This window comes from Taeniopygia guttata, chromosome 4 (genome assembly GCF_048771995.1).
Source record: "Taeniopygia guttata chromosome 4, bTaeGut7.mat, whole genome shotgun sequence".
Classification (NCBI taxonomy): Eukaryota; Metazoa; Chordata; class Aves; order Passeriformes; family Estrildidae; genus Taeniopygia; species Taeniopygia guttata.
In genome coordinates, this window is record NC_133028.1 from 25,514,061 (window position 1) to 25,533,267 (window position 19,207).

The 19,207-nt window shown below is 35.4% G+C and overlaps 1 protein-coding gene across 1 annotated transcript in view; it reads right to left on the bottom strand.

The window, feature by feature from the left end:
• Positions 1–2,069: 2,069 nt before the first annotated feature.
• The window catches only part of NFXL1 (nuclear transcription factor, X-box binding like 1), a 44,857-nt gene continuing 27,719 nt past the window's right edge, over positions 2,070–19,207 (bottom strand). The window contains exons 19-22 of the mRNA XM_030271013.4: positions 14,486–14,590; positions 13,178–13,264; positions 10,206–10,259; positions 2,070–5,316 (exon numbers count right to left, since the gene is read on the bottom strand). Of these exons, the coding sequence (XP_030126873.4) occupies positions 5,143–5,316; positions 10,206–10,259; positions 13,178–13,264; positions 14,486–14,590 (420 nt within the window). The 3' untranslated portion in view covers positions 2,070–5,142. The remainder of the gene's footprint in view (positions 5,317–10,205; positions 10,260–13,177; positions 13,265–14,485; positions 14,591–19,207) is intronic.

Sequence of the window (19,207 nt, forward strand, 5' to 3'; positions counted from 1 at the left end):
CATCTGTAAACCAGAAAGGCTTCCAGTTTTACTGTGCATGATTTAATGCTTCTGAAATGCTATCATTCAAAATGTAAATCAGAAAACACCCAAGAAAATGTGAACCACCACCTCTCTATGAATACAGCTCCCAGTCCTGTCACCACTCTTGATAATCATGAGTGATTATCAAGATCTAAACACTTATGAGGGTGATACTCCTCATAAGTGTTTATATTTGTAAATATAAACACATGGTGTTAGATATGTTTATATATAAATAAATAAGATGAACACTTCTTAGCTTTTTTTCCCCCCAGTTTCTTTTCCATACCTGTATTTCCATACCTTCAGATTTAGGCCCTATTACTTTGTGTGTAAATGTGCAAACATCATGGTGCAGACAATGTTCGCTATGCTTCTGGAGTGCCAATGTACTTAGAGGCTTCTGCTCATGGTAATTCAGTGCTGCACTTTTTGCCCAACCAACCAAACATCTCTCCAAACCAAACTCCAGCATCTGGAGGAAAACGGTGGTTTTAAAACAATTGCATCAAAAATAGGAAAAGCACTGAAAGAGAGACAAGCAAGACCATTTATGCAAAATCATCATATTGCTTAATGTAAAACAACAAATATTTTGTGCTGTAATGCAGGAATCAAACCATAATTTGTGATTCATTACAGAGATTAGGTACCCCTGTCAAAAATTCTAATAACAATAAATGAAAACTTGTATCTAAGAGGTGCAGTACATGACTCAGACTGCAAAGCCAGCTTGGCCTTGGCTGAGCACAGCTTCAGCTGGAGAACTGTGAATTCCAAACCCCAAGCCAGTCTTGATTCCTAATCTCAAAATAATTTCCTCCATTAGGAGAGCCACTGAAACTAGAGTTTCACAACAAGATTCAGCAGCACACAACAAAAGCATGAGTTCTGGTTTTGTTGGTAATTTTATGAAAATCACTGCATGAGCAACAATTATTTAGAGTAAATAATGCTTGGTTGAATCAAGCCATAGTTCCCTCAGAGTATGACTTATTTCTACACAGTTGCTGTTTAGCCTACCTTACAGCTGAGTTTGATGTATCACAGTTCATAGACTATCCATACCACAAAACTGTTTTCTGGTACCATGGCATATAGATGTCTTAATGAAGTATTCAAGTAATTCATTAACATCTAACCATCTTTCCATCTTTGTGGAAAGAAGCATATCTCATTATCGTATAATTAATTTGACTTAATTTGATTTTTTTCCTTAATTTTTACCTTGCATTTCTTTTCCTAGGAAATACAAAACACCACAGGTTCTTAATTTTCTAATTCTCTAGAGCAACAGACTAATTTACTTGAATAAGAGCAGACAGGAATACAAATATATTCGTGAAGCAAGGAAAGGGAGCAATTGAAATGGTCATAGATAACACCTGGTAACAGGGTGCAACCCAAGCAGAAGAGGGATATCCAAACTAAATGAAAATGAGAACGAGGTCACACATGAACTGTCCAAACAAAAATGCTCCAACCTAAAGCACACATATCAAGCTTCCATGGCCTGGCACTGAACACACTTCAGACCAAGCATCTCTGTGCTCTAACCTCACAACACACAAGCTCATCCCTCAGAGAAAGCTGGCACAGAGCAGATATGTCTTGCAGCCTGAACTACTGCCGAGATGACAAACTCAGAGTTCACTGCTTTAAAGCCACAATCAAATATAGATGCTTTTATGAACAAGTTTTGGTGCTATCTGCTTAATAACATTTCCTTCTCCAGTAGTTAAGATCAGCAGAAACATCTAGTAAATCAGGTATATTTCTCCCTGTGAGGCCAAAAAAAAAATCTACTAAGTCCAGTCACATTTGTTCCACCTAAATCAACTCCCTCAACCCATTCTCACAATTCTGTCAGAGCAGTAACATGAAGGAACACAATTACATAATTCCAGAATTCATCTGAGAAGTAAGAACTATCACTGCTAGAAAAGGGGGCAAAAAGCATACCTAAAACTTGGGCTACAGTGTGTCAGTCATCATTATCTGGGAAAGTTTGCTGCTTCACTACACCAGTCCTTGAGAACAAACAATTTTTCAAGTTGTTTTTGATACATTTATTGTCTGACTTGGTTTTTACATTAAATTAACACACACAATGGATTTGACATCATTACAGGGGAAAAAAAAAACTTGCCCTAGGAGTTTCCAATCCCAAACATACTGACCAGTTATAAGAATCTTGACTCAGTGGAAGGACAAATTTTCACCACAATACATCCAGAATCAGGAAAAGCCCCAAGTTTTTTTCATTTTACACATAGCTAAATATTATTTGTATTAAGTCATCATCAGCCTTCTATTGCTCTAATTTCCCTTCAACAGCAGGTCAGATTATGTAATTTGTTTTAATGTATACTGATCAATATGCATTTTTTGGTAAGATGTTAACATCCAAAATATTTGCTCATTACATTATGTAACAGTACATTACATATCAATTGCTCCCAAACCCTACCTACAGTTCAAAATTTCTTTTCTAAAATTACCATCTTTTATTAATATTGAATAAAAGGCGATTTTATCTGTACTTTTTACTTCAAAGGTTGTTGTCAACATGCAGCTCCAACCAAAGAAAGCAAAATATTAACTGTAAAAATATTTTAAAGAAACAAACAAAAACCAAGTGATTATTAAACTGCAGATTGCTTGAACCCCCACACTTTTTTATGCCAAGAAATAAATATCTGGTTCAGCAGGCAGAACAACAGAGTGCAAATGACTCAGATGGTTGGATAAGATATATAGAATTATTTTAAATAAAACTGCAAAAATAGGTATGCCTTGCATATGCAAGGTTCAGAGGAGATACAAATCCTTTAAGAAAGGGAATATGCCCACTTACACATATCTTTGTATTAACAGAATGAATCTGTATAGTAAGAAAGCATGGCAATCTTTAATGAAGATGGTCAATGAGAAGCCTTTTGCTCTTTAGTATTTCTCAAAACTATGCAGAATACTAAGAACTTCTTCAAACATGTAACAAGTGCAGTTAATTAGTATAACCCACTAGAGAGAGGTTTATTCTCTTTGCTGTAGAAGCAAGGATAAACTTTCCATTGTACTTATTTTAAAGCTAGCAGTAAATAGAAAAATTAGTGATAGTCATGCAAGATAAAAGCTGTTTCCACAATGTTCTCATTCATGTTGACTTCCATATTTCAGGCAGAAAGGTATCTTTTTGTACTTTCGGATAACTCATCATATTTTATTTCCTCTGAACAGAAATCTCTCTCCTTTTTCCTTAGTGACAGAAGAGTTACTGGCATATGCAGTCACACAATAGCATCATCTCATTCTTGTTAAAGAAAACATACTTATATCTGAAATTATCTTCCAGGCATTAATATGATAGAAATAAAGTTAAAGCAACAATATGAAACAATGTTTACCTTTTATACTAGAAGAAATTCAATAGAGATGCAAATTTGCACAGTGTAATTTCAATTAATTCTACAATTAGAATACTAATGGTCTGACACATAAGTAATAAGCATCTCTAAAATTTAATTTAAAAACAAAATACTATAGAAGAGCATCAATCCATACTAACTATTGCCAAGTTTTCCCCATCTTTCTCCTCATTCACCAAACTTCTGTGAAAAATTGAAAAGAAACTAATTTTATCCCTGTTTTCTTAATCTATGTAATCAAAAGCTTCTGCCTTTTTTCAGCTCTTCTATTTCATTTTCTTGCTGCTAAATCAGAATTACAATTCTGATTGTAAAACAGAATTACAATTCTGTTCAAATTAATACTTGGTCCCTTCACAGGTAAGTCAAAATCAACCAGAAGAGCTTTCAAGCAAACTGCAACGTTTTCTGCTAACTCATACAAATAGTCCCACTGCTTCTGCAGGATTGGTGATAAAATTATACATCTGAATTACACCGGCATAATACTAATACCTGTTGGCCATGCACCCCATTTTTTGCAGGAGCTTGTAATCACTTTGCAGTAACCTGCAATGCTCAAGTATCAGCAAAAAATTTCTAGCATAGGTTTAAAAATTCAGTTTTCTGATTTCCTCATTCCTGTATTTAACTTGCAGTCTCTCAGCTGAGACTACATAGCTTCTCTGATAATCCTGAAGCCAGATAAAAACCTTCCAGTTCTACCAACCAATACTGATAACCTAAAGCAAGGCATTCAAAACGGTCAGTAAGAAAATATTTAAACATTTGGAAGTTTAGCTAGATGGCTTTAAATGTCACTACCAAGCACCATCCAGATAGCTTCAGAACATCATATAACTGTATTGTTTGACTGTCCAATTACATTTTTGCACACTTGTGCAAATATCCAACTCTGACATTTATCCATAGGAATGGTCAATTGATACCCCTAAGTTTAATTTCAAATTGTTTTTCTGCTGCTGGCAGTTGGAGCAACAGTGAGAATGTAGCCCTGTACCCTAAAACTTCTTCACATTCATGTTCAGCATATGTATCTGTCCACTAAAAGAACTTTTCAGTTAGTTCAGTTTTGAGGAAACAAGGGTGGGAAGGGGCAGGGTGAAACAACAAAAAAAATCAAACCCCACAGTTTGTAAGGGGGGCCACTGTTTTGTTTGCGATACAGCTGAATTGAAAGATAATTCACATTTCCTTTATCTGAACAAGGCCCCAGAACATTCAAGCCTCAGTGACCCAAGGTTCCCTGTTAGCTGTCAATCAGTTCAAAGCATAGAAATTATTGTGTGATACAACAAAGATTAGCATAAGAACACTAACCTTCAACAAACAACTAAGCTGATTTTACAGGAAACATATTCAATAAAGCATTTTACACTAAGCTATTCTTAATATTATGAAATGGAGACAAGGAAAAATAACAGAATAATAGATGTTAACAACTCTCAGTCAAATTATCAGCACTTCAGTGTAGACTAAAATCTACTATTACTTTCAGTGTCTGACTTCAGTTTTGTGCTGTGAATGTAATAACACAAAAAGTAACATTTCTTCCCTCCTCTGCATTTTTCTTAGCAAATAGTATACATACATTATCTATGCTTATTGAGTTCTGTTACACACAGACTAATATTCCAGGAATAATAGCTACCTAAAGTCCAACTGAGGTATATTAAATACTGAGTTGTTTTCAGTCATTGTAGACCATGAGCCATGCAACCATCACAACGGCAACTCCGAACACTGGCAGCATAATGAGGTTCTTGTACTTTTGCCATGATGATTGTTCAACTTCTACCTCATCCTTTCTTCTCTTGTTCTTTCTTCGCCCTTTTAATCTGTTTTCAAAAGCCTCCAGTTCAGCCTAAGTAAAGAGAAACACACGTAGTTGACATTTGTATCAGAATTAAAAAAAAAAAAACAAAACAAGGAAATGTGAGGGTTTAAAGTAACATTACCAAATAACATTTAACAGAAGTAACTGCCAGCCAATGGAAGTTACACATCTCAGAGATTATATGGTAGCTCCACATCCCACAGATACAAAGTGCATTGCTTTCAAGTATTAAATCATTGTTTAGTTTCCTATAAAAACATTGCCAAAAATGCAGCCAACTGAAGTTTTGCATGCTTAGTTTTCTATCTCAGGCTGAAAATATTATGCTAAAAATAAGATTGTTATTTCCATGAAATATGTTAAAAATACGTTTTTTTCCTATTAAAAAGCACACTTGCATTTAAGCTATTTTACCAACTTCTATAAGGGCTGAAATCTTCAAAGACGTTCCCTTGTAATAAAGATGCACTCTACCAAAATAAATTAATAAAACCATAAATAACTAAAACTATGCTATTTCCCTCAACTCTTCGTATTTTTTGTATTGCATGGTCACTACATTTTAGATTAATTGCTATAACCTTAAGATACGCACAAAAATATTCCATTTGTTATGTGTTATAATTTGAACATTTAATCACGCATACAACTGTAAGAGGTAGATAATATCCTCCAGTAGGAAGCACACGCCTATAGGCCCAAAAATGGAGCCAAACAATTGCAAAAGAATGCCAGGCTTCCAACAAAGAATGGTAGTTTCAGGGTCCTGTCTGGAATAAACAACAGGATCTCTGATCCCTGTTCCTCACCCCCCTCCACATTTTTTTAAAAGAGCATCCTGAGAATACAGAAAAAACTCTATTGAGTGTACAAAGCTGAAATAAAACTGAACTAGGCAGCCTAGAATAAAGAGTGAAGACTAGGATGAGGCTCCAATGAGAACGCATCTAATTCCTAGGAAGACCTGAGACAAACTAAAATCAGAAAAAGTCTGATGATTACCTGGATTTTTTTGTCAAGTTGTTAACTACTAGAGAAAACATGGGGCAAGGCACTAGGGAGCAGAGAAACCAGATGGAGTGAAAGGGAAAAGAGATGGGAGTAGCAGAGTTAGCAGAGCACAGCAAGGACTGGCTGGGCAAAAGGCGCAAGACTGAGCAGAAGCAGAGGAATCATGGACAGTGAACAGGGACAAAGCCTGGCCATGAGAGGAAATAAATCTACGTGACTACAACTGCAGTGCTGCCAGGAAGAGGGACTAAGACAATACAGTAAGTGCATTATAAAAACAAGAAAAAGACTGTTTTGAGAAATGGACAGAGTAGTAGTCCAGTAAATAAAATCTTCATTCAGAACTCGAGGTTGCCTGATGTCTGGTCTTCCTCCACTAACAGCAAATATTTGTCAGTTTCACAAAGCGGCTCTTCCCTTCCTGAGCCAGATACCACTGTTAGCAGGAGAAAGGGACCTATTTTGATGTCTATTCCTTTGTACCTAATAAAGGCGGAAATTGTTGGCACTTCTCTAATGATATGGGAGAAGAGTTCAGATAAAGTCACAGTCTATTTGAAACAAGATTACTCTCAACTAGCTAATCCTCCCTTAGAAAAGCAAAGTATTTTAATGGAACAGTTTTTCAAAATCCAAAATCTGGAGGAAAGGGCAGAGTTTTTATGGTTTTACAGACAACATGGCAGTATTTCATTTTAGACAGACACTCAAGTAAAATCTGGGGCTTCTATAGTTACTATACACCTGTGATCTGTACATTTTAAAAGCAGAAAGCTCTATGAATTACAATAGTTAAAATATAGGGCTCAAACAAAATTATGCAATAGCTATTTAATTGTTTTCCTAGTGAACTCTACAAAAACCTGTCTCAAAATAAATATATAATTTAAAAAACCAAAAACAGAATGAAAAGAGATTTGTAGACACAGAATATGAGAGAGAAGCCATCACTACCCTTGAAAAGCTACCTACAGATTTTGTGTAACTGTCACATTCCTGAAGTGCCACCTTAATGACCTCTGAAATAATATTTGTGCCCAGTCTTCAAACAAGTTTAACTTTTCAAGCTAAAGAAGCCTAGGGTTTTTATTTAGATAAGAACCTTACTTCTTTGTATATAAACATAATAAAAGTAAAATGACATGTATTTATTTGAACTGCATACTCAAAACATCTAGTTCAGTGTTGCTCAGGCACTGGATTTTGTTCTTTCATGCGTTGTTCACTATATTCTTTCTGCACTGAAAGGAGTAGCATTCCCATAGGAAAATGTAGTTAAATGAATGCAAGTGACAGTGACAAAGTGGATCCTCACTGAAAGTGAGGATATATTTTTATTAATAGGGATGGGGAACACTTGACTTTTTAATGTCTAAGGATCTGTTAAAATTTTTTCTTTCTACATACAAAATGGAAAATAAATCTTTCCTACAACTCATTAAATTACACTTCAGGTTCAAGACCTTAACTTCCAGAATTGAAACTCTAAGCAGTCAGCTTGAAAATTTAACCAAATCTTTTACAATGGAGAGGGACAGAGAGACCTTGGTCGGAATTATTAAATAATCAAAGCGGTGATCTTTTTTCCACCTCTAGCAATTGTGAAAACACTGGCTTCACAGGGTGCCTCTGAATTAGAAGCAGAGGGAAAGTCTGGCTGCTAGGGTCATGACAAGAAGCCTGGCCAAGCCATCTCTTCCACTAGGAAACAAGTGATTCCATCTGTAAATGGTATTAGCAAAAGCTGTTTACCAAATAAAGCAAATAGCAAAATATAAATGCACAGATTTACTAGAGCACTAACTAATTTGTATATAAAACATTTAATGAAGTACTAATCAAAATAGGTTTAAGAAACTGTGACTAATAGATGACTAGTCTCTACAAAAATGTGCTAATGACATTGAGTAAGGTGGTACAAGATGCAAACTTTTGTCAGAAGGGCATAAATTAAAAAATATACTCTTAATGTGACCCACACCCTACAATAGTGATGTCCTCCAATTTCCATCAACAGATGGCAGATTATGAGTTCTAACTGGATAGGGACCAATGTTACATAAAAAGGCTGCAGCAGTTGAGGTTAGTACTTGTATACAGTTCTAGAGCCTACTTATTAGTTACAGCTGTCTGCTTCTTTTTTTTTACTATTTGTTTTGTTCTTTATTTTTTTTACAGTTTTTGTACAACTATTTCCTAATGCACTAAACTAACAACTCTTAATTAACATTTTAATAGGGTTCATTATGTATAGGTGAAATTTTCTATCCCTGAAGTTGCATCCATCACAAAACACATATGCAGGAGCAGTTGCCATATATTGCATAAAGTTACTATTGTTGGGCTGGAACTGTGAGACTTCAGAGAATGTGCAAGTAGAAAGCAATGGTGGTGTGACTGCAGATAGAAGCAACCACTGCTGAAGAACCCAGCCAAAATCCAGCATACTGTGTTGGTAGAGTGCATCTGCTACTGTTTCAGAGGAGCTTCCTTACCGAGACTTTACTAAGGGACTATAAGTTAAGTGATTTTGAGCAGAAATCATTAGTATTTGGGTGGGATGCCATCTGGAATGCATGCAAGCACTCAGTGCAAATAAAACATCAGCAAATTTGGCTTTCCAGCTCTAGGACTGTAAACGTGTTCTTAACATGTTTAAATGCCCATCAGCACACAGATTTCCTGTGCCCAGTTTGTTTCAGACACCTGTATGCAAGTTACACTTCCTGACCTATATGCCAGAAGTAACATTTCCAGGGTCAGCTTAGAGAACAAGAAGAATTAGAAGAACTGTCAAGGAGTTATATGAGGGAATATGTGCTCAATATTGTAGATAGCTGAGAAATGAATGTTGCAATAAACATTGCAGAATGATCACAAAACAGTGCCTGGTGCTCTGGAAAACAGATGCATAGACAAGATTCCCCTCTGACAAACAAAAATATGCCTTGCCAGAGCATTTTAGATGTAACATTTTCATTAATTGCTTGGAGAACTTAAAAAGTGTGTATAACAGTAGTTGCAACCCACAGAGAAACTGTCTATTCTAATGCGACTGGGGGGATGGCACAAGTGGATCAACTCTGTAAGCCTCCCTTGCCCCATTTCAAGAAGGCAGCAAGCCAATGATCCCTGATAAAAACAGAGTGTGACATGCAGGTGAAAACACAAGTGTAAACTAAATACATAGATGCTGTGATAATTGAGTAAAAGGAGTCAGAAAGCACATACCAGACATGGAGTATGATTTGGTGTCAAGTGCTCACTCAGGCACAGGCACACATGCATGAACCAGCTGGAAGGCATGCAGACTCCAAATGACAAACCTGTCCTAGCCATCACCAACTAAGCTTAGTGTTTGCCTGAATATAATTAGTAGCAGCAACTCCAGGCAGCTGGCACAGCAGCTTTGTGGATTACAATGCCAACCACATATCCTCACCACCAACAGCATTACAGTAAATACATGTTTCCCCCCAACCCCAGACACTTTGAAGGACAAAGATTCATCTAGCTGTCTTTGTTCTTTCATGATAAGAGGGAGAAAGGGAGCTTCACCCAACATTTAAATCTTGCAGAGGATATTCAGTATTCTGTAGTGTTTATGCTGTATAAAGTGTTTGACTAAAATAAAGCATACTTACTAGTTTTAAAATAAATTACATTATATAAAGCTATAGTAATACAAAGTTATCATTTTGCACAAAATTATGAACATTGTTTGCAAAAATGTGGCCTCAACAATTGTAAATAATTTACAGCACACAGAGTAGGGTAACAGCTGACAGGAACGACTGTGAATATCACATTAAAAACTATAAATCTTTAATAGCATGTAAATTACATTATTTACTAACAAGAACAAGGTAAGGATGATGCGGATGAGGAAGAAGAAAGGCTAATACCTGTTGTCTTCGCTTCTCCTCTTCAAGAGCAGCTTTGGCTTCTGCTTCTTTTATCTGTCCAGACACACAAAGTTATAATAAACTGTTGTAAACAGCAGCTAAACCTATATTCTTAAGGAGTCATAATTACTCCTATAGAATGGTTCTCAGCAAAATCTGCAAACTTTCCATTGTGTGAGTTCCACCATTCCAAAGTCATATGAAAAGTAGTCATGCGATTGATAATGCTACAAAAATATTTTGCAGTGTTCAAGAAAGCAAATTAAATGCTAGAAAGAATTAAGAAAAATAAATGGTGCAGAAAAAACTGTCAATATGTAAAGATGCCACATACTTGAATCTTAGCACCTGCATTCCATTTTGGTCCTACATTAATAAATAAATGTGAAACCTGAACATATACAAAAGAAAACAGGATGGAGTGGCTCCCATCTGAAGAGATGCATAACTAGGATTCATCAGGTAACTATTAGGAAACCAAATCCTGGAGAGTACGCAGATGGCAAACAGAGATAAAACATCATTAGTTATTTTTCATAATGCAAAAGCATAAAATGAATTTACCAGGAGGTTGGCTCACAATAGAGGAAAGTATTCTACTCCCACGGAATATTTGGCTAAATCTAGAATTTCAGTGCTACAGGCATTGTAGATGCCAAAAGTTTATGTCAACTGAAAAACAACCAGGCATGCTAATGGGAGATAAATCCAACAAAGGCCATTAGAGACACCGTTTCACCCTCTTCAGTTCCCACATGAAGAGTATATGGGCGAAGTTTATATATTGCCCTTTTTTTGTATCTTTTTTAGGCTTTTAGCATTGCAGTCACTGAATCACTCCCTTAGAAAAGTTAGATGCAAAAAATCCATTAATATCTTGAAATGAAAACAATCTTGATCCTAGTAGCTGGATGATTTGCATCCTACCAACAAAAATAGTTTACTGAATGCTGTTTGCACAGGTAGAATTTATTAGAATTAATTTTCAATTCAAGAGCTTTTGATGACTAAGGAGAAAGCACACTAGCTCATGCTTTAGCACACTGTAGTTCAAACAGCAGGCACTGGGGGCAGGGTCAAAAGCACAGTCCTATTTGCAGGTTTTCAGATTATTTTAAATTACTAAACTTTGTATCAATTAAAAGCACTTTTGAGAATTTCATTAATCTAGATACAATGGCAGAGTTTCTTTAGAAATGCATGTAAAGCACCTTTTCAGCCATGCACATCTGAAATCTGAAAATCTGGTGTGCAAAAAACTACACAATGAGCCCCCTCGTTTTTCACTGCCATCTAATGGCAAAACTTCAGCTACAAAAAAAAAGATGACCTTTAAATGTGGAAAAGAGCAACAGAAAAGCTTCTTTTTACACTGGTGTGGTCATATTTGTATAATGTAAAAGGTATAACGTGCAAGGTAAAGGGAACCTTTATTATTATAGTCATAGCATGGAAAAACATTTCTAGGATTATTTCTTTAATAAAATGTACAGTAAAAGACACATTCAATTCCTAGGTGTCTAGTGAGTAAGAAATGCTTACTCAATAGGTACCAGACATGAAAAGTTTCATTAAGAATTAATGCACTTTGGTTTTAGAAATTAATGAGTGTTTTGCAAATGTGCAAACTAATTTATCATTGTAAATGTCTACAGTTTTCAACAAGTTTTCTTCCAGTCTGGACACATTAAACAGAAATAGATATACATAAACCACTTTCATCAAGTGCCAATATTAGGAGACTATTCTAGTATGCCATTTGCATAGTAAGTCAACACAGGCTACAAAAAGGTGCTAGAAAGAATTTAAATAAAACTTTCTCACTTTATATAAAAACCCCAAAACAAATAAATATCCATTCTTCTGATAAGAAAGTACACATAGTTAGATTGTGCCATCCAGTATGTCTGGGGCATTGCTTACAGCAGAAACTTGTAGCCATTTACTCACTGCAACAGACCACCTTTCCCTGTGGATTACAACACTGGGGCAAGGAATTGGCAGTAGTATCTGCTCCAGTCAAACAGCACTGACTGCACTACACTGAGACATCCTGCTGGGTCTCAGCTCATGCAGTCTTACTGTGAGTTCACCTTGCTTTAGGGAGGGACTCTGTATACTATGAACTTATCCTCACATTCTTACTGGAACTGTTTTTGTCGTTGGGATTCCCTAAAGGCATATCCCAAGAGTTTTAAAATTCAAGCTGCTTGCAATGTCACAGGATTTGGTCAGTGTGGTATTTGCTAGAACTTGTCAATCAATCCTGAAAATCTGAGCAAAAGTTGACTTGTCAGCTTTACCCACCGAGTTCTTGGCTGTACATTTATCACATCTAATACCGGATAAAACCCAAGCAATTTATGCATCAATTATTTTTGTGTATGCTTTTATTAAAGGTTTGTAACAGCAAGGATCATATCTTGTTTCTCTGTGACAGCACACAGCAAATTCTTTACTTCATAAAACAGGTGAGCTAGGGAGAAGTCACATTACCAACAGTCTAAGTAGTATTCTGCAGTTACTGGAAAGTCTCAATTCTTCCAGTATAGGATAACTAATACCATGTAGCAGATTATACTCCACACTGGACAAACTGAGAAACTGATAGCTGCAAAACCTTCACTGGAAAGACAAATCACAATGCTCTGTGAAGCAGTCTGACTCTAGTCTTACAGCACTAATGACTTTTATCATCACTGATCATCACTTGTTCTCAGTGAAAGAGGAAATAATCAGTTCCAATCAATTCAAAGAAAAAAAAAAGATGAAAATAACGTAATACTGTTTAAAAATAGTATTTGAGTCAATTAACGCCATTCCTAAATTCAAGACTGAAAAAATAGCTACTATTCAACAGCACATCCACTTACATTGCATTTCTGCAGGTAGTGCCTTGAAAAATAATGTGCTCTTTTTTCTACTTTTCTTGAAGCTCTGAGAAGAAATTATAGCTCCAATGGATACATTACCTCATATGCCTTCCGCTTCATTTCCTTGCATAATGCATCACATTCCAGTGAAGCTTGGCCTTCTTGTATCTTGCAGCACTGTACTTCCTGTTAAGTACAATTTGATTTTATAATCATTTCCCTATATAAGCTTTTAGTTGTTAGCTTCTTTATGCAAATAATAAAAATTTCTTATTTAGTAAAACATTGGTTTTACATATCAAGCTAATGACTGAATGTTATTTCAACCTGTAATTATGTATTAAATTGTCCTTTTTTTTTTTTTTCCTTCTTTCTAACAAGCTAAGCTGAAAGGAAGAATAAATTATAATCCAGTTTAATTTTTCTCCTCTTTATTAATTTGTTTGCCTTAGACAATTAAGATAACCTTTTGAACCTTTGCATTAAGAGTCTCAGTAATTTCATATATATTATTTTAACTGGCTTAGATTACAGGACATAGTCTGGTCATAGGGGGAGAAATTAGTAATTCTCAATCATACTTTCTCCCCTTGTTCTAGTATTGAAGAAATTTTTTAATAAAACAAAAAAAGTAGTTATCTGTAAGCAAAGGCTGATCAGTTTTAAGCACTTGTTCTATATATGTCATCTTTTCTCTTGCTGAGCATCCCACCTGCAAGGCTTCTTGGATGCACAAGACATATTTTGGATTAGCTGAGGACTCCAGGGAACTGCTGGAAGTTTCAGAAGTTAATTGGGTCCAGAAAGGTAATTTAAATATTTTTCAATTAAGACAGATCATGTTTTTTTTTTTCCATTAAGACATTATCATTTGTCAAAACTTCATATAAATTTCTGGTTTTCCCCTCATAATACTGTATAGCTGTAGTAAACTTGTTATATTACTTTGTCCTTATCTGTGTTAGAAGCTAAGGATGCTGATGCCCATTCTTGCTTTTAGGTTTACAAGGAACCTTAATTAATTACATTAATTCAGGATTCACAACATCTATGCTAATTCCAGCTTCTGCAATTTTCCCAATATTGTCATAAAAATGTAATTTTTATTCTCAAATCACTCCAGGTCATCTGAGTATTTTTCTCACAAAACAACAAAAATTTAAGTGTGAATGAAGATAAAGCTATTGTAAGTCAGGCAGCTAACATATTTTAGAATTAACAAGATTTCATATTCTCCAATTAATCTTCTAATATAGTAGCCCAGATCTTCAGCTGATGTGAATTGTTACAGCTCTACTACAGTAACAGGCCCCATTCCAATCTGCAGCATCCACATAATCCATCCATACAAGCTCAGGAACATGTAAAGAATATACATCCTTCGAAAACTGCAACTTTTAAATTTACCTTTTTCAGTCTCTTACAGAGACACCGGAGTTTAACCTTCTGACTGCAGTTAACTGGACAGCAACCTGAATGGCAAATCTCTTTACACCGGTGACCACAGGGCAACTGCAAGGAACAAAACACAAATAAAACTCCCACATCAATAAAGCATTGTGAAATTACCAAGAACCTATGGAATTGGTTTTATTTCACACAAAGAATTTTAACAGAAACTCATTCAGGTAACCAGCCTTTTAACTTGTGAAATAATTGATTTTTTTTGTCTTTTGTGAGGGGAAATGTTTGCTTCTTATTTACTGGTTTTCAGTTCCTGTAGGATGATTTCTTTTTTATTGGCACAGCTTGATCAGAAGACAATTTCTCCTTTTATATAATTCAAGAACAGTCATTTCACCAGTAATGTATACAACAATCACCCTAGCTATCTTTGTGCTGGGGAAATGCAAATGGATAAGGTAAAAAAACCCTGAAAACTGAAATTATGTGCATTGTAGCTATTTGTAGATTAGACAGAGTAATAAAGGAAGAGGAAAGAATCAGAAGCAAAAATACGACAGAAGAAATCTCGTATTCAAACATTAGCTGAACTATGCAAAAGTCAAATAAAGGTCACCAAAATTCTTATAATGTCAAAAATAATTTCACAAAATCCTCAATTTCTGCATTTGGCAGATTATCCTATTTCTGCCATCTGAAAGATAAGTACTTTTTTTACTGCCAGTGCAATTTTTAACTTAAAGAAAATATTATTGTTCATTTACCATGTAAGAATTGAATTACTAGTTTAAGTATGCCCACTGATAAGAATGTAGCAGTGCTCCCAGCATTTCATTAGATAAAATATGTCAGGAAAGTACACAGATTTTTTTCATTTTTAAGAACTCGACTAAAAATATCCCTTGCTCATAAGAAGTCTTCACAGTAACAATTTTTCATTTTCAATTACATAACCAAATACTGTTAATAACCAAAGATAGAATCTCAAAGAAGACATCTAAGCAATTCACTTATAGAGAGCTTTAAAGCCCCCAACTACTTAAAATAGCATTAGACAGTGTTCTTTATCAAAAGTGAAATTTCACCTCTGCACTGTCATTAAGGAATTAACACAAAATTGAAAATGCTCTAAGACATACAACTTTAAGATACCATTATTAAAAATTTAAAATGTATATATACAACATCACTTCATCCACCATGAGCCAGTATCATGAAACACACACCTAAACAGAACATGAATCTTTCAGACTAAAATTATGGAACACATACATGTCTTTATGCCCATGACATTCACAAGCTGTTAGAGATACTTCATGCTTTCAGCTCAGTTTCTGTGTTACTGTTTCAGCACATTTCATACACGACTAGAAAGAACCTTTAAGTCACCATGTTCTGTCCTGAAATCCAGTCCTCCTACTTGTATATGAGGCAAGTACCTCATATATCCTTCCAGGACTGGATGAAAGCTTACCGTGGAAACAGTCCCCTATTCTGAGCCTATTCTACTGTTTCACTAAGGATGGTGCTTCACGAGGTCACTACAAGATGCAAGAGCTTTTATTTGAGTTTCCTAGGTTTGTACTAGCTAGTCTAAGCTGCAGTTCTTATCCTCATATTGAAGTATTTCTGTCTTTTCTTAAAAGGCTCTTTATTATCATAGTATTCCCTTAATTGAATTTCAACTATGTTCAATCAATGTTTTTGAATACACAGCCAGAACTGCATGTAATATTTCAAGTGACATCTCAGCAAGAAGGACTTTGTACAATGCCTTAATTGCACCCCATTCTTAGTAGAATACGTTCCCCAAAACATCTTCAGGTCTCATTGCATTTCTCTCCAGCTAATTGTGCTGTGAAAATAAGAATATCTGCTGTTTCCTGGGAGCTTATTCTAAGCTTCACACGCATGATCTTATTGTTTTTATTCTGTATCACAATACATGTCTTCTACATACGCACCTCCTCAGTCCTCGTCACTGACAACACCCCACAACTTTTCATCAGAAAATTACAATGTTTTTACTGCCAAGGTTATTACTGAAAACAATGCAAAGTTAAGTGTCAGTTCAGTCCTTGGGAAATCTTCCTTATTGTCAATATCTCTTGCTCCATCTTTTTCTTTAGTTTTGATGTTTTTTTGGGGAGGAAGTTGGGTGTTTTTTTCACAAGATAATCAAATACAGTTGTTTTCTTTAGCCACCTTCATGCTGGTATTAACCTTCTCCTGTATCTGAACTAGATATTCACTAAACAGCATTGATTCACTCACTCTGCTGAATCCATATGCAGCAGATCTCATCTATTCACTTTATCTGAAGGGAAAAATACATAAAGCAGTCACCTTATCAAAGAAGGACTCTAGTTTTTTCCAGGCACAACTGATCATCAGCAAATATTTTTCCCCAAAATAAAAAAATTATTTTGCCTCATTTTGAAAATATGAAGGAAGAAGCTTGTCCAAGCCTTGTATGCTACCAAGGCAAGACTACCACCCAGAACATGGAGTCTAATGGCTGAGTCTCCTCACAACTGACCACAGTCTCTGCAAAACCAATTTGCTAATGGATGAACACTCTCTCCTGGCTCCCTACACAAGAGCATCAGACACAATAACTCCATCTAGTCTCACCTGCAAGTCACCTCATGCTGGTTAGAAGGCAGTTTCATTAACAGCATCAAAGCCCAAACAGTTGTGTCCTAACTGACATGTCAGAGCTACAAATTCAAGACAGTAACCCTCACCTAGACCTCTAAGTGCTACTGCAATAAAATTCTTAGACACCATTAGACCAAAAAATTTATAGCACAGGAGTATGTTTAATCCAACACTGAAAAGCAAACGTACAAACTTCAGTTTCCCTGGCAGTTTTTTTCTTGTGCTATATCTCTGTGTGGGGAACTTTCTTCTTACTCCCTCCACAGTAAAACCAACACTAAAAAAAGTATCAAGAGAAGCTGTGAAATGAATGACAAAACATTTCCCCATGATCACAGAAAACAAAAGCAATCATTCTGCTGCTTCTGCTGGATAAAAAATGTAATGAGAAAGGATTGTTTTGCTTGTTTTAAGTGTCAATGCTCAACTACTTGGTGCTGAAACAGAAAATGTGTGCCCCCTTTAGATACTTTTCTACTGTACAAAATCTCTGTCAACAGCTTCTGGACTAAAGCCCAAATTGGACAGGCTTTATGTTTGATATGACAAGGCCATTAAAAGAAGGGATTTAATCCACAGCTCTGAAAAAAAAAAAAACCCAACCAAAAAATGTCCTACAAATATTTTTTCCATAGGCAGTGCACAAGAGCTAAGTACAAAAGAGAATTTCACCACTTCCAAAGACAAAACTAAATTTTTACAATCCACATACATTTGCAGTGTGTGTTTGCAGAATGAAATTTTATTTCCAGAATGCTTAATTAATTCAATGCATTAAAAACCCAAAAAGATTTATCAGAATGGAGTCATGTATTTCCCATCAAGACAAAAGGAGAGTGCAGAGTAAACTACAGAGTATGGCTATTTTGTCAAAAAATACTAACTACATGGAATAAAGTATAAATACAGATTCACAAATACTGACAGGAAAACAATGAAAACTGACAGACTAAAAATTTCTATGTAAGAATTGTCTCAAAACATCTGCAAGCATGATCATAAGAATTTAATCGCCTTGATTAAGAGAAAAATAAAGTTAAATTTCCTTTAACAGGATATCTTGTTATTACTACCAAACAAAATAATTAACTTTCTAATTAAAATATTTCATATATAACAGCTGTTGCAGCATTAAAGATACTGCTTCTCCCTAAAGCAGAAAGGAAATGCTGGAAGTTACTTTTTTAATTTTATACTGCCATAGCCAAAAGAAAAGCCTGAAAATTCTCAAGTTTTTCAAGATTCTGTAGCATTTTTTCAAAAGACCAGACAATATAATTTGTTTTCTTTATCCCCAAATGTACCATGGTAAATGTAAAACAAATGTGGTAGCTGTCCTACCACTGTCTACTAATACTGTCTACTGCAATTTCCATTAACCAAAAATATCTCAAAATGACAACTGAATTACAATACTGCATTGTATTGAATCTAAGCTGCACTATGGTAAGTATCAGCTTCTGACATGGAATAATAAAATTCTCAAGAAACACTAATTTGACATTTACTTGAGGCTTCCAGAACTACACACAAAAATAATTCCAAATTTGTTTTGGGCAGACATTTTACATCTGCAATCTGTAAATGCTCCAAATTCAGTATTCCTATCCATCTTATCTCTGGCCAAGTTGTTTATAAGTTCTTGTCTCACAAGACAAAATTTAAAAACAACAAAATTGGCTTGGGGAGAGGCGGTGGTGGGAGTGGCAGGGTAGTGTCTGTTAAGGCTGCCCCTTCAAATTGTGTTTATTCAATGATTCCTTCAAAAGAGAACTATCAGTATCATTTGTATTATAATACAGGTACCTAATTTTCTCAAAGCTGCAGAGATCTATTTTGTTTATAAAACAGAAATAGACAAAACATCCCTAGAGCTGTTCAATATTCAGAGAAACGGAACAGATTTTTTAGACAAAAACATGGTAAAAAACCCATACAGTACCCATGCAGCTACCAAAGTAGGATCTGAAGAAAGTAGGATGAACTGCAACACAAAGATATGAACTACCTGAAGCAAGAAGGTCCTAATAGCTAGTAACTTCCATATTTCATGGAAGACAGTAA